At 51.8% G+C, this 13611-nt stretch overlaps 1 protein-coding gene across 1 annotated transcript in view; it reads right to left on the reverse strand.

Moving 5' to 3' along the window:
• Nucleotides 1-13120, reverse strand: part of LOC108590349 (uncharacterized) — a 19865-nt gene extending 6745 nt beyond the window's left edge. Inside the window, exons 1-3 of the mRNA XM_078365973.1 lie at nucleotides 13113-13120; nucleotides 11662-12008; nucleotides 11175-11383 (exon numbers count right to left, since the gene is read on the reverse strand). Of these exons, the coding sequence (XP_078222099.1) occupies nucleotides 11175-11383; nucleotides 11662-12008; nucleotides 13113-13120 (564 nt within the window). The remainder of the gene's footprint in view (nucleotides 1-11174; nucleotides 11384-11661; nucleotides 12009-13112) is intronic.
• Nucleotides 13121-13611: the final 491 nt, after the last annotated feature.

A 13611-nucleotide genomic window follows, 5' to 3' on the forward strand; every position in this document is an offset into this window, starting at 1 on the left:
CACTGTTCTGCAGCTGCTACAGGTGTACCCCAGACAAGCAGGGCCTGGAGTGGACCTCAGCAGTCATACAGCGGAGGGGCTAGACTGGTAGAAGGAAAACCAAGTAACAGAAATACTTCATTATCAACAATCTGGGCATCCACTCAGAGACCCAATCGAAAAGTCAGCAGCTACTCAGACGACAGGTGGACAAATCCACAAAGATGGGAAGAAACCAGCGCAAAAAGGAGGGAAACACCTGAAACCAGAACACCTCGCCTCCTACAAAGGACCAAAACTCCTCACCAGCAAGGGAACAAAGCTGGACGAGAATGACTGTGATGAAATGATGAAATCAGACTTCAGAAGGTGGGTAATGAGAAACTTCTGTGAGCTAAAAGAACATGTTCTAAATCAATGCAAAGAAACTAAGAACCTTGAAAAAAGATTCAAGGAAATGATAACAGGAATGGATAATTTAGAGAGGAATATGAATGAATTGAAGGAGCTGAAAAGCACAACACGAGAACTTCACGAAGCATGCACAAGTTTCAACAGCCGAATTGACCAAGCAGAAGAAAGAATATCAGAAGTCAAAGATCAACTCAATGAAATAAAATGAGAAACCAAGATTAGAGAAAAAAACGCAAAAACGAATGGACAAAGTCTCCAAGAAATGTGGGACTATGTGAAGAGACCTAACCTACGTTTGATAGGTGTACCAGAAGGGGACGAAGAGAATGAATTCAAGCTGGAAAATACTCTTTAGGATATTATCCAGGAAAATTTCCCCAACCTAGCAAGGCAGGCCAACACTCAAATCCAGGAAATACAGAGAACACCACAAAGATACTCTGTAAGAAGAGCAACCCCAAGACACATAATCGTCAGATTCACCAGGGTTGAAATGAAGGAGAAAATACTAAGGTCAGCCAGAGAGAAATGTCGGGTCACCCTCAAAGGGAAGCCCATCAGACTCACAGCAGATCTCTCGGCAGAAACTCTACAAGCAAGAAGAGAGTGGGGGCCAATATTCAACATCCTTAAAGAAAAGAACTTTCAACCCAGAATTACATATCCAGCCAAACTGAGCTTCATAAGTGAAGAAAAAATAAAATCCTTTGCGAACAAGCAAGTACTCAGAGATTTTGTCACCACCAGGCCTGCTTTACAAGAGCTCCTGAAAGAGGCACTACACACAGAAAGGAACAACCAGTACCAGCCATTCCAAAAACACACTAAATGCTAAAAAGCATCAACAAAATGAAGAATCTTCATCAACTAACGGGCAAAACAGCCAGCTAGCATCAAAATGGCAGTATCAAATTCACACATAACAATATTAACCCTAAATGTAAATGGGCTAAATGCACCAATCAAAAGACACAGACTGGCAAAATGGATAAAAAAACAAAACCCATCAGTGTGCTGTATCTAGGAAACCCATCTCACATGCAAGGATACACAAAGGCTCAAAATAAAGGGATGGAGGAAGATTTTCCAAGCAAATGGAGAGCAAAAAAAAAAGCAGGAGTTGCAATTCTCATCTCTGATAAAATAGACTTTAAAGCAACAAAGATCAAAAGAGACAAAGAAGGTCATTACATAATGGTAAAAGGATCGATACAACAAGAAGAGCTAACGATCCTAAATATATATGCACGCAATACAGGAGCACCCAGATATATAAGGCAAGTTCTTAATGACTTACAAAGAGACTTAGACTCCCACACGATAATAGTGGGAGACTTTAACACTCCACTGTCAATATTAGACAGATCAACCAGACAGAAAATTAACAAGGATATCCAGGGCTTGAACTAAGACCTGGAACAAGCAAACCTGATAGACATTTATAGAACTCTCCACCCCAAATCCACAGAATATACATTCTTCTCAGCACTACATCACACCTACTCAAAAATTGGCCACATAATTGGAAGTAAAGCACTCCTCAGCAAATGCAAAACAATGGAAATCATAACAAACAGTCTCTCAGACCATAGTGCAATCAAGTTAGAACTCAGAATTCAGAAACTAACCCAGAACCGCACAGCTTCATGGAAACTGAACAAGAGCCACTTCATGGCTCTTGAATGTTGACTGGATAAACAATGAAATGAAGGCAGAAATAAAGAAGTTCTTCGAAACCAACGAGAACGAAGACACAAAATACCAGAATCTCTGGGACACATTTAAAGCAGTCTCTAGAGGAAAATAGATAGCAATAAGTGCCCATATGAGAAGAGTGGAGAGATCCAAAATTGACACCCTATCATCAAAAGTGAAAGAGCTAGAGGAGCAAGATAAAAAAAAACTCAAAACCTAACAGAAGACAAGAAATAACTAAGATCAGAGCAGAACTGAAGGAGATAGAGACACGAAAAACCCTTCAAAAAATCAGTAAATCCAAGAGCTGTTTTTTTGAAAAGATCAACAAGATAGACCACTAGTCAGACTGATAAAAAAGAAAAGAGAGAACAACCAAATAGATGCAATAAAAAACGATAAAGGGGAAATCACCACAGATTCCACAGAAATTCAAACCATCATCAGAGAATATTACAAACAACTCTATGCACATAAACTAGTAAACCTGGAAGAAATGGATAAATTCCTGGACTCCTGTGTCCTCCCAAGCCTAAACCAGGAGGAAGCCAAAACTACGAATAGACCAATAACAAGGTCTGAAGTCGAGGCAGCAATTAAGAGCCTACCACACAAAAAAAGTCCAGGTCCAGATGGGTTCACAGCCAAATTCTACCAGACACACAAAGAGGAGCTGGTACCATTCCTTCTGAAACTATTCCAAATAATCCAAAAAGAGGGAATCCTTCCCAAATCATTTTATGAGACCAACATCATCCTGTTACCAAAACCCAGCAGAGACCCAACAAGAAAAGAAAACTTCAGGCCAATATCCATGATGAACATAGATGCAAAAATCTTCAATAAAATACTGGCAAGCTGATTGCAATAGCAAATCAAAAAACTTATCCATCATGATCAAGTAGGATTCATCCTGGGGATGCAAGGCTGGTTCAACATACGCAAGTCTATAAACATAATTCACCACATAAACAGAACCAAAAACAAAACCACATGATGATCTCAATTGACGCAGAGAAGGCATTTGACAAAATTCAACAGCCCTTTATGCTAAAAACCCACAATAAACTCGGTATTGGTGGAACGTATCTCAAAGTAATAAAAGCTATTTATGACAAACCAACAGCCAGTAACATACTGAATGGGCAAAAACTGGAAACATTCCCTTTGAAATCCGGCACTAGACAAGGATTCCCTCTTTCACAACTCCTATTCAATATAGTACTGGAAGTTCTAGCCAGAGCAATCAGGCAAGAAAAAGAAATAAAGGGTATTCAAATAGGAAAGGTGGAAGCCAAATTGTCTCTATTTGCAGACGACATGATAGTATACCTAGAAGACCCCATCGCCTCAGCCCAAAAACTCCTGAAACTGATAATCAACTTCAGCAAAGTCTCAGGATATAAAATCAATGTGCAAAAATCACAAGCATTCCTATACACCAATAACAGACTTATTGAGAGCCAAATCAAGAACGAACTGCCATTCACAATTGCTACAAAAAGAATAAAATACCTAGGAATACAACTCACAAGGAACGTAAGGGACCTCTTCAAGGAGAACTACAAACCACTGCTCAACGAAATAAGAGAGGACACAAACAGATGGAGAAACATTCCATGTTCATGGTTAGGAAGAATTAATATAGTGTGGCTTGCCCTGCGGCCCGCAGCTGAGCATGTCATCCCCACTTTGGCCCTGATCTACAGTAGGTGGAGGGTCTGTGTCATCAAGCTGATCCTGAGTGGGGGTGTCATCAGCTCATGGTTCTGTCCTCAGGCCCAGCATGGCCGGCACAAGGATGGCACTGGGATTATCCATGAGCTTGGGGCCCCCTCCACGTTGGCAGAGAGCACGGCTCTGCTGTGGCCAACCCAGGCCCAGCTCTTTTTCTCCCTCTCCCTGGGGTGCTTGGGAAGACGGGGGCTGTGTGGCAGGCCTACCAGTTGGACACACACTCTCTGGGCAGCTGAGCCCAGGAGGACGAAGGCAGCCAGGAGCCAGGCTATAGACTGGAGGGAGCTGTCGGGGAGCAAAGGGGCTGCTGCTGGGCTTGGGTTGGGCAGAGGGGGTCACCTGCACCCTCTCTCTTCACTCCTGGGGCCGGGCCTCTGCAAAGACCTGGGGGGAGGTGGCAGGAGTGTTCTGCCTGATGGCACCCCCTAACTTGGCCTGCAGCCCCTGTGCCTCCAGAGATTAAGGGGCTATCGGTCCTCACTGCACATCCTGCAGGCCTGAGAAAGCTGGGCCTGCACGTCCTGCTGGGCACCCCACACTGCTGCTCTCTGCTGTGTGGTTTTGGGCAAATCACTTCCGCTCTCTCCAAGCCCCAGTTTTCCCACTTGCAAGATGTGGATTGGTCCTAGGATCACTAAGAACTACAGAGCACAAGCCAGGCACCGTGGCTCACGCCTGTAATCCCAGCACTTTGGAAAGACAAGGCGGGTGGATCACGAGGTCAAGAGTTTGAGACCATCCTGGCCAACATGGTGAAACCCAGTGTCTAATAAAAAATACAAAAATTAGCTGAGCATGGTGGCATGCACCTGTAGTCCCAGCTACTGCCAGGAAGGGTGGGAGCACAGAGTGGTAGGAGGAGAATTGCTTGAACCCAGGAGGCAGAGGTTGCAGTGAGCTGAGATCGAGCCACTGCACTCCAGCCTGGCACCTGGTGACAGAGCAAGACTCTGTCTCAAAAAAAAAAAAAGAACAACAGACCACAAACAACATGGTTAAGAATAAACTGTCAAGCCGGGCATGGTGGCTCACACCTGTAATCCCAGCACTTTGGGAGGCTGAGGTGGGGGGATCACCTGAGGTCAGGAGTTCAAGACCAGCCTGGCTGACATGGTGAAACCCCATGTCTACTAAAAATACAAAAAATTAGCTGGGCCTTGTGGCAGGTGCCTATAATCCCACCTACTCAGGAGGCTGAGGCAGGAGAATCACTTCAACCTGGGGCGGGTGGAGATTTCAGTAAGCAGAGATCATGCCGTTGCACTCCAGCCTGGGTGACAAGAGTGAAATTCCGTCTTAGAAATAAAAACAAACAAGAAGAATAAATGGTCTGGCTCATGCACACAGAGCCCTCTGCTGTCACCTGCCTCCTGAATGCTTGGTTTGCTACAGCTGCTGTCTCACTGTGACCCTGTGTTATCGTCATAGCACAGGGGGCAAGCCTCAGTGGTGGGAGGGGATGCATATGAGCTGAAAGGGGCATTGTAGACTGAGTAGAAGCTTGCTGGCCCAGGAGGAGAGCACGCAGGCCAGAGCCAGTGACTTTGGGCCCTCAGATAGATGGGACAGATGGAGCATGGTGTGGGCGATGAGGCCATGGAAGCAGGCTCAGGTCCCCACCCGCCTCGGGCCCCAGTCCTGCTCCCTGGATGTACTCTTGATGGTGGCAAAGCTGGAACTTCAACCCCACTCTGTGCTCCCACCCTTCCTGACAGCTCTTCTGGGCTCCAGTCCTGGGGGACACCAGCCCTCAAGCCCAGCCCACATCCAACACTGGGGAGCATGACTGGAACCACAGAGCTCACAACCATACACCTGCCAGAGAAGCAAGAACCACAAAGAATGAGAATCCTAGCACTGGCAAGGATGTGAAGGAGGCAGCCGCACAGTAATGATAGACAGTGTCCAGACACCAATGGAGAATCCTCCTTTCTCAGTACCTCCTGCTACAACAGGAACAGCAAGCATGCACTTAGCACTGTCTGTGAGAGCACGGTCGTACACACGTGTGCATTCCACACACCTTCACACTCCTGCGGTAGGTTCCCTATTGCCACCGTACAGATAGAAAGCTAGCACACAGAGGTTAACGTGCTCCAAAATACATGACCGTTAAGAGATTGTCTTGGGAAGACAGGATTATGGGAAGCTACTATTTATTCTACAGATGTCTGCATAATTTGCATTTCTGCATTTTATAAAATGTAATCATCTTTCTTCCATCAGCCCTGGAAACACTGCTCTCCCTCCTCCTAGGTTGGCTGTCCAAGTGATGCTCACCCACCAGACACTCCTGACCCTACTCATCCCCCACAGCCAATTGGTCACCAAGTGGCCTCCATGCTCAGAGCTGAAATGGGCTTTGCAGACTGAGTAGGAGCTTGCTGGTCTAGGAGGAGGTTATCAAGGGTGGGGTGGCTGGGAGTCCCAGGTCCCTGCCCCCACCTCTCCTCACCATCCTGACCAAGTACTCTGCATCCTTGCCATGGACACCTTCTGGCTGCAGAGCCCCTACTGGGCATTCCAGGGCTGCTGTCCCTCCACCCAGCCTCCTCCCCACCCCACTGCTGGCCAGTCTCAACGGCTCTCCCCTGGATCACAATACCAGTGTCTCCCCACTGGCCCAGTCCTTGCTCAGGGGTCAGACAATCTTTCTAGAACACAAGTCCCTCTCCTGCTTAAATCTACCTGTTTGCTGCTTCTGGGCAGAATCTGGAGCCTCCTTGGCCTCCCTGCCACTCACCTGATGCGGCTCCAGACCTCCATGTGCAGGTGATCTGGAACACTCCCTCCCCACCTCTGACATTTGAGCTCCTGTGCGGCTTCCCCAGCATCTCACGCCGAGGCTTTCCACCCGGGACTCCTGCACTTTTCCATAGCTTCACGGAGCAGCTGCTCATTATCACTTGTTTTTTTTTTTTTTTGAGACAGAGTCTTGCTCTGTTGCTCTGTGTAGTGGCATGATATCACTTGAACCCGGGAGGCGGAGGTTGCAGTGAGCTGAGATGTTGCCACTGCACTCCAGCCTGGTGACAGAACAAGACTCTTGTCTCAAAAAAAAAAAAAAAAAGAATGTGTGGGCAGGTGTGGCAGTGAGGGGAAGAGAGGCACAGGGTACCAGGAGGGTGAAGAGGCTGTGCATATAGGTAAATGCCCGGCGAGAGGTGGACCCTGGGGGAGCTGTCTGGGACATGCAAAGGTCTCTGGAACAGCAAAGTAAAAACGGTGCCACGGTACCCAGAAATGGAAGATTTCACCTGGCCAGCCCTCTAGGGCATTCCCTGGGGAATGTGGACAACAGCCTGTGTGCCTGTCCTTCTTTCCCACTTGGCCTCCATGCTGTTTGAAACCAGATACCAGACACCTATTACCTCCCTGAAATGAGCCGTCTATCATCTAGAGAGTCGTTTCACCCTTCTGGCCTTAATTTCCTAATGTCCAAAACAAGCACAATGAGGTTTGTGCCATAAAGTTAAAACCTATACATGCCCTGCTGTGAAGCAATTTAAGAAACCATTTTGGCCGGGTGCGGTGGCTCACGCCTATAATCCCAGCACTTTGGGAGGCTGAGGCGGGTGGATCACGAGGTTAAGAGATCGAGACCATCCTGGTCAACAAGGTGAAACCCCGTCTCTACGAAAAATACAAAAATTAGCTGGACATGGTGGTGTGCGCCTGTAGTCCCAGCTATTCGGGAGGCTGAGGCAGGAGAATTGCTTGAATCCAGGAGGCAGAGGTTGCTGTGAGCTGAGATCATGCCATTGCACTCCAGTCTGGGTAACAACAGCGAAACTCCGTCTCAAAAAAAAAACCATTTTACATCGAGGCGTGGCTCACTGCCGGACACTGCACATCTGTGCATGTTCATGCACGTGCCAGTGCACGCTTGCTACTTAACACAAACCAACCTTCATTCGGTAGAATTTAAGGTAGCTTTGAAGCTAGTGTGTTGAGGGGGTGATGATAAGGGCTTCCCCTAAATCCACCTGAAAGTCTGAATTTTGTCCTCTAGCAGGAAGGGCCTGTACCACTAGCCCAAGAAGCTCGTGCTTATCTTGAGGATGGGTGGGTGGGGGGTGCTGAAGGCTCAGATCGGTATTTTATAGCAGTACCTTTGGGGCAGAATGGAGACAAATTTCTGGAAGATGCTGGAAGCAGGGAGTGGTGATGAGGTTGAGAGGGGCTGCACCTGCTGGGAGCATGGGCTGCCTGAGTACCCCGAGGGGGTGGAGACCGGGAGGAGGGGGCCTGAGCAGATGCTAAGCTCCTAGCACAGGGCCGCAGTAGGGCAGCCAGCTGTGCCAGGCAGTCTTCCTGGCTTCTTTGGGGTCAGGGCTCTCCTTGCGGGCCAGGAGGACGAGCGGTGTTATTAGACAGCCCAGCTGGCGCAGAGGTGGCCCCCCAGTGCTGCTAAATTGGGGCCACCAGCTCCTGCCGCAGGAAGAGGGAAATGCAGGCAGGATGTCCTCTTCTGTGGCCAACAAGTCCTTTCCCATGAACCCCTGCTGACCTTCCCGGCCACGTGGCCAGCTCCCTACTTGCCACCTGGATCTGCCCAGGCCTGGCTGAGGGCGAGGGTGGAGCGGGCCTCGGACAGGTCTGGGGGTGTGCCTGCCGTTTGCCCCGTCCAGCCTGGCCATGGCTGGCACCCTGAACCTCCTCCGGCAATGAATGCCCGCACCTTCCTGCTCCCAGACTTGTCTGCTCAGCGTAACCGGAAAACCCAGATTCCAGAGGAAGCCAGTGTCTGAAAAGGAATCCCTGGCTCCAGCTGGACACATGACCTGAATCTTGCTGAGTCTAGGGGGTGTGAGAGGCTCTCCAGACCCCTCTCCCTGCCCACCCCCAACTCCGAGGGGCATCTAAGAGGAACGTGGGACACAGGCTAGGCCTTGGTGGAGAGAAAACTGCCCTGTGGAGGAAAATACCCAAACTACAGCAGGATGGTGTAAGCCAGACACAGAGAAGAACCTCCCTTTTGCAGCTGATTTCACTTAATTTCCCTGGGTTCCCCAATTCCCCTCTGCCCCATCACACTCAAGTGCTCCCAACTTTCCTCCTTCCTTATCTGGCTGGTTGTATCAGCTGGGGTCTCCCAGGAAATCCCATTAGACAACTCCACCCTGAGTCCCTGCTCCTCTCCCAGGGTCTCCCTCTGATAAACTATTCTTGAAGCCAGAGACCTGGGACTTCCCCCATCCCCATCATCCCCAGCTTCGACCTGCCTCCACCCCAATTTACCCCCTGGCTTTCTCTACTTGCAGTTCCTCAGCTCCTGTCTCCCCGGACACCAGCCTCCTTGCTGCTGGCACTGCCCCATCTCCAGCCTCGTCTCCCGCTACCTCCCATCCACTCCTTCCAGACGCTACCCTCACCGGACCACTCATTTGTCCACATTCACCATCTGGACTTTCCTGTCTCGCGGCCTCTGCAGGGTTCTTTGCCCTGCTTGGAATTCCCTGTCCTGGAGCTCTGCAGACCTCTCCAAGAAACTTTCAGCTGGAAGCAACACTGCCTTCCTGTGCAGCTTACAGCCACCAGCTGTGCCTCACCAGGGCCCCTGAGCACTTTCATCCCTGGGCGATAGGGATGGGTGCCAATGAACTTGCAAGGGTGCCAATGGCCTCTCTCTAGACTAAGCCCCAAGAGACATCGGCGACCTACTCTCTCTACCCGGGGAAAGCTGTGGAACTGGAGCAGGAAAGTGGGTCTTGGAGTCAGCCCAAGCACACGCAACCCCTTGCCAGCTTGTGCCATGGCTATGCTTGGGGAAACTGAGGTGCAGGGCGCAGAAAGGAGGGGACTCGGGTCACACAGAAAGGATTTTAGGGGAAGAGGCAGGACAAGAGTCTGGTTCTATGACCAATAGCACACTTTTAAGGGGTCAGCTTCAGGGTGCTCAGGCTTGAGGCCTGCTCCTACCCCTGGCTACCCTGATGCCTGACTGCAGCTAAGGGATTGTGCTCCCGCTGTGAAATCCCCCAGCAGGCTGGGAGGTCCCGGGGTCTTCAGCCTAGCAGGAGGTAGAGCAAAGTGCACGGCTCAGGGAGGGATGACTCTGTCTCCACTGTCATCTCCCCACCAGCCAAACCCAGGTCCAACCCCAGACACTCCACCCCATGGACCCCCAGCTAACATCCTCTCTCCACCTCTTCTTAACTGGCTGGGAGTCACTGCACTTACTGGAGGGAATGGCTTCATCTCCCTTCACCCCAAAACCATGTGGGAGTGCCAGGACACTGGCCTCGCCTGGTTCTCCTTATACCTGCAGAATGTTCCCTGTATCCCTGGAAGCCCCCTGGCCCTCTGGCCCCCTCCCCCAGGGTCCCCTGCTGGGTCTGTCCTCTGCTTCCTCTCCAGCTACGCAGCCCAGCCTCAGACACTGCGCCCAGGGGCCTGTCCCATGTTTCCTCCAGGTTAAGTGTCTCTCATTCTACAGCCCTGTCAGCCACTCAACAAACACATATTGAGAGCCCCGTCCTGGGCTGGGTACAGGAAGGCCAAGGGCAGTGCCCTGATCAGACCTGTCAGACTTAGAGGCCCAGACCGATGTTCTCCTCCCTACTCCCCTGGTTAAGTCAGACCTGCCCCCTCCCCTGTCCTCTGCTCTTCAGCCAGTGAACGTACACGTGGTAGACAGAAGGCGGGCTTTGTTAGGCTTACTTTGGGCCTCCTGGGGACCTTGGGGGAGTGGCACATGTCCTTGGTCTAAGCTTCTCCATGTGTCAAATGGGTCTGACACTCCCTGTGAGAACTATAAGCATGTATAGCCACTGTTTAATTCCTATGGGGTGCAGAAATGTTGAGGTCCCCATCGCTGGCCTCAGGGCTCCCAGCACTCCCCGGCTCAGACAGTGGGAAACTCTGACCCCGCCCTTCCACCTTTAGATTTGCAGGGACACCAGCTACGGGTGGACTCGCAGCTCATCCTCTCAGCTTCCTTCCTGACACCTCTATCCAGCTCCTCTCCCCGACCTCATCCCCCCCAGTCCCTCTCTCCAGCCCTTCCGCCTTTGCCTTAGGTATGGGTCTCTCCCCACCAGCCAGAGCGGCCGGAACACAACACAACCTGAACCCTGCCTCTCCTGTGCAGGGGACCCACCGGTGGGGGCCTCTGCTCCCCAGCTGGCCTTCAAGGCCCCAGTCCCCTCGAATCCGGAGAGCCCCGGCCTTCCACCTCTTCTGCGGCGCTGATAGCCCTCGACTGGCCTCCTCAAAACTCGCCTTCAGTTGCAGTGTGCACCTGCACCCGTCTGCCTCGGGCGCGCGGTAGTCCCCAGCCCCTGCCCTCGAAGTCCCCGGCCCAGGGAAGGTGGAGGTCCATCTGGAGCGCCCTCTGGGGGACCCACCGCGAGTGCGGACTCCGGGCGTCGGGAAGTGCGGACTCCGGGCGTCGGGAAGTGCGCACCCAAGTCTGGGGCCGGGCCGGGATGCCCGGGATCTCCGGTGCGCGTGGGTTGGGACCAAGAGGCGCGCCGCGGGGAAGCGAGTAAGGGCACGAAGGATCCAGGCCCAGGGCGCAGCCCGACGGGGCCCGGCTCCGAGGACGCCGAGCCACCTACAGAGAAGCGGATTCGGGGGCTGGGAAGGCTATCCCTGCGCGGAGGCGCGGCCCGGCCGCCCTGGCCTGACCCGGCTGCAGTCCCCGCCCGCCTTTTCCTCATCCCGAGGTCCTGGGCCCCGAGCGTCGTGCTCCCTCCCGCGCCCGCGCTCCCGGGCCACGGTGTCCCCTGCCCGTCCCCCGGTCGGTGCGGTCGCGGCGCCCGCCCCAGGCGCGCGGTACCCGCTCTGCGGCCAGCCCAGCTCTCGGGCGGGCGGCCAGCTCGCCGCGCTCACCGTCCAGGAGTCCGAGGCAGAGCCACAGTCGCAGGCACGGCGCGGCGCCCCGCTGCATCTCCGGCCGCTGCGCGCAGGTCCGACCTGAGCGGCCGCGGTCGGGGCTGAGAATGTCCGCGCGCGCGGGCGCGCCCGGGACGGGGCGGGGCGGGGTTCCGGGGGGGCGGGACAGGGATTCAGGCCGCCCCCCGCGCCCCTCAGTCCCTCCCAGCCCTCCGCGTGGCGTCCGGCCCACCCGAGCAGTGTGCGCACGACACCGCGGCGTCCAGGCCCCCTCCAGGCCGCTTCCGGCGGGGGGACGCGGGGAACGCAAACGGCCTAGGTGTGCGCTCCAGAGGGAATGGAGCCTGGTGGGCAAGGGGGGACAAAATGCGGCACGCGCTCTTTTCTGTACTTTCCATCAATAAAAACTAGTTTAGAGTAAGCACAAAGTAATACATGTAAAAATAGCAGTATGTTAAATCTTTGAAAACATTGGCACCAGCCGGGGCAACATAGGGAGACCCAGTCTCAAAAATAAATAAGCAAATAATTTTTTTAAAAAAGCCGAGCTTCGTTGCGCGCGCCTGTAATCCCAGCTAGCTACTCCGGAGACTGAGGCAGGAGAATCCCTCGGGAGACGGAGGTTGCAGTGAGCTGAGATGTTGCCACTGCACTGCAGCCTAGGAGGCAGAGTGAGACTCCAGCTCAAAAAAACAAAAACAAAAGCAAAAACAAACAAAAGCCATTCAGCAGTCTTTAACTACCTGCACAATATGGATGGAAGCTGCACCCTAGAGCGGGATGCCCGGGATAACCGACCCCCACCCTGCAGGCCTGGCCTCTGCTTTAAGACCCCCCCCAAATGTTTTGTTCTGAGCTCCATCAGGATGGCGGCCCCCCCGACCCGCTCCGCCCCAGCTTTTTAATAAAGCGACAATTTACTTTTGCTTTCTGACTTGGCAACCCTCTGACAGACTTCCGTTCTCTTCTCAGTTTGTCTTTAGAATTTTCCTGTTTAATAATAAATCCCAGGACGATGACTGTCTCATCCTCCCTCCCTGCTTTTTGTTTCATTCACATTTTCTATCCCCCTTACCTCCGCCCCCCAAAGCACATTCATCCTCGCCAAAACCGAGTAGACTTTTGATAACTACCAGCTCTCTCAAATCCAAGTAAGAATTGGCTACATTATTAAGTTGGAATCACAAACCAGTGAGAATAGTTTAGATAATTTAATAAATAAGGTTGAAGAAACTAGGTAATCAAATGATACATGAAGTTAGGTATTTATCAATCATATATTTATTTTCTTCTTTCTTTAGCTTTGAAAGATTTATTGTGAGATGTAACACACTTACGGAAAGTACATAATATATCAGCATACTATAAATGTGAATGGTAAAGCAACAAACACCTGCGTTTCCATTCCCCAGGCCAAGGGACATAGTGACATCCCCACATCCCCTCACCTTACCATCACAAACGATTCTCCTGCCTCAGCCTCCCAAGTAGCTGGGATTACAGGTGCCTGCCACCACGCCCAGCTAATTTTTGTATCTTTAGTAGAGATGGGAGGTTGACCATGTTGGCCAGGCGGGTGTCAAAGTCCTGACTTCAGGTGATGCACCCACATCAGCCTCCAAAGTGCTGGGATTACAGGAATGAGCCACCGTGCCTGGCCCAGAATATACTTTTTTTCCTTTTTTGAGATAGGGTCTCACTTTATCACCCAGCCTGGAGTGCAGTGGCATGATCTGTACTCACTGCAGTCTCGATGCCCTGGGCTCAAAGGATCCTCCCATCTCAGCCTCCCACATAGCTAGGACTAAAGGAGGGAGCCACCATGCCCAGGGAATTTTTTGTAGAAATGGATTTTCCCCATGTTGCCCAAGCTAGTCTCGAACTCCTGGGCTCAAGTGATCCACCTGCCTTGGCCTCCCAGAGTACTGGCATGACAGGTGTAAACCA

This window comes from Callithrix jacchus, chromosome 2 (genome assembly GCF_049354715.1).
Source record: "Callithrix jacchus isolate 240 chromosome 2, calJac240_pri, whole genome shotgun sequence".
NCBI lineage: Eukaryota > Metazoa > Chordata > Mammalia > Primates > Cebidae > Callithrix > Callithrix jacchus.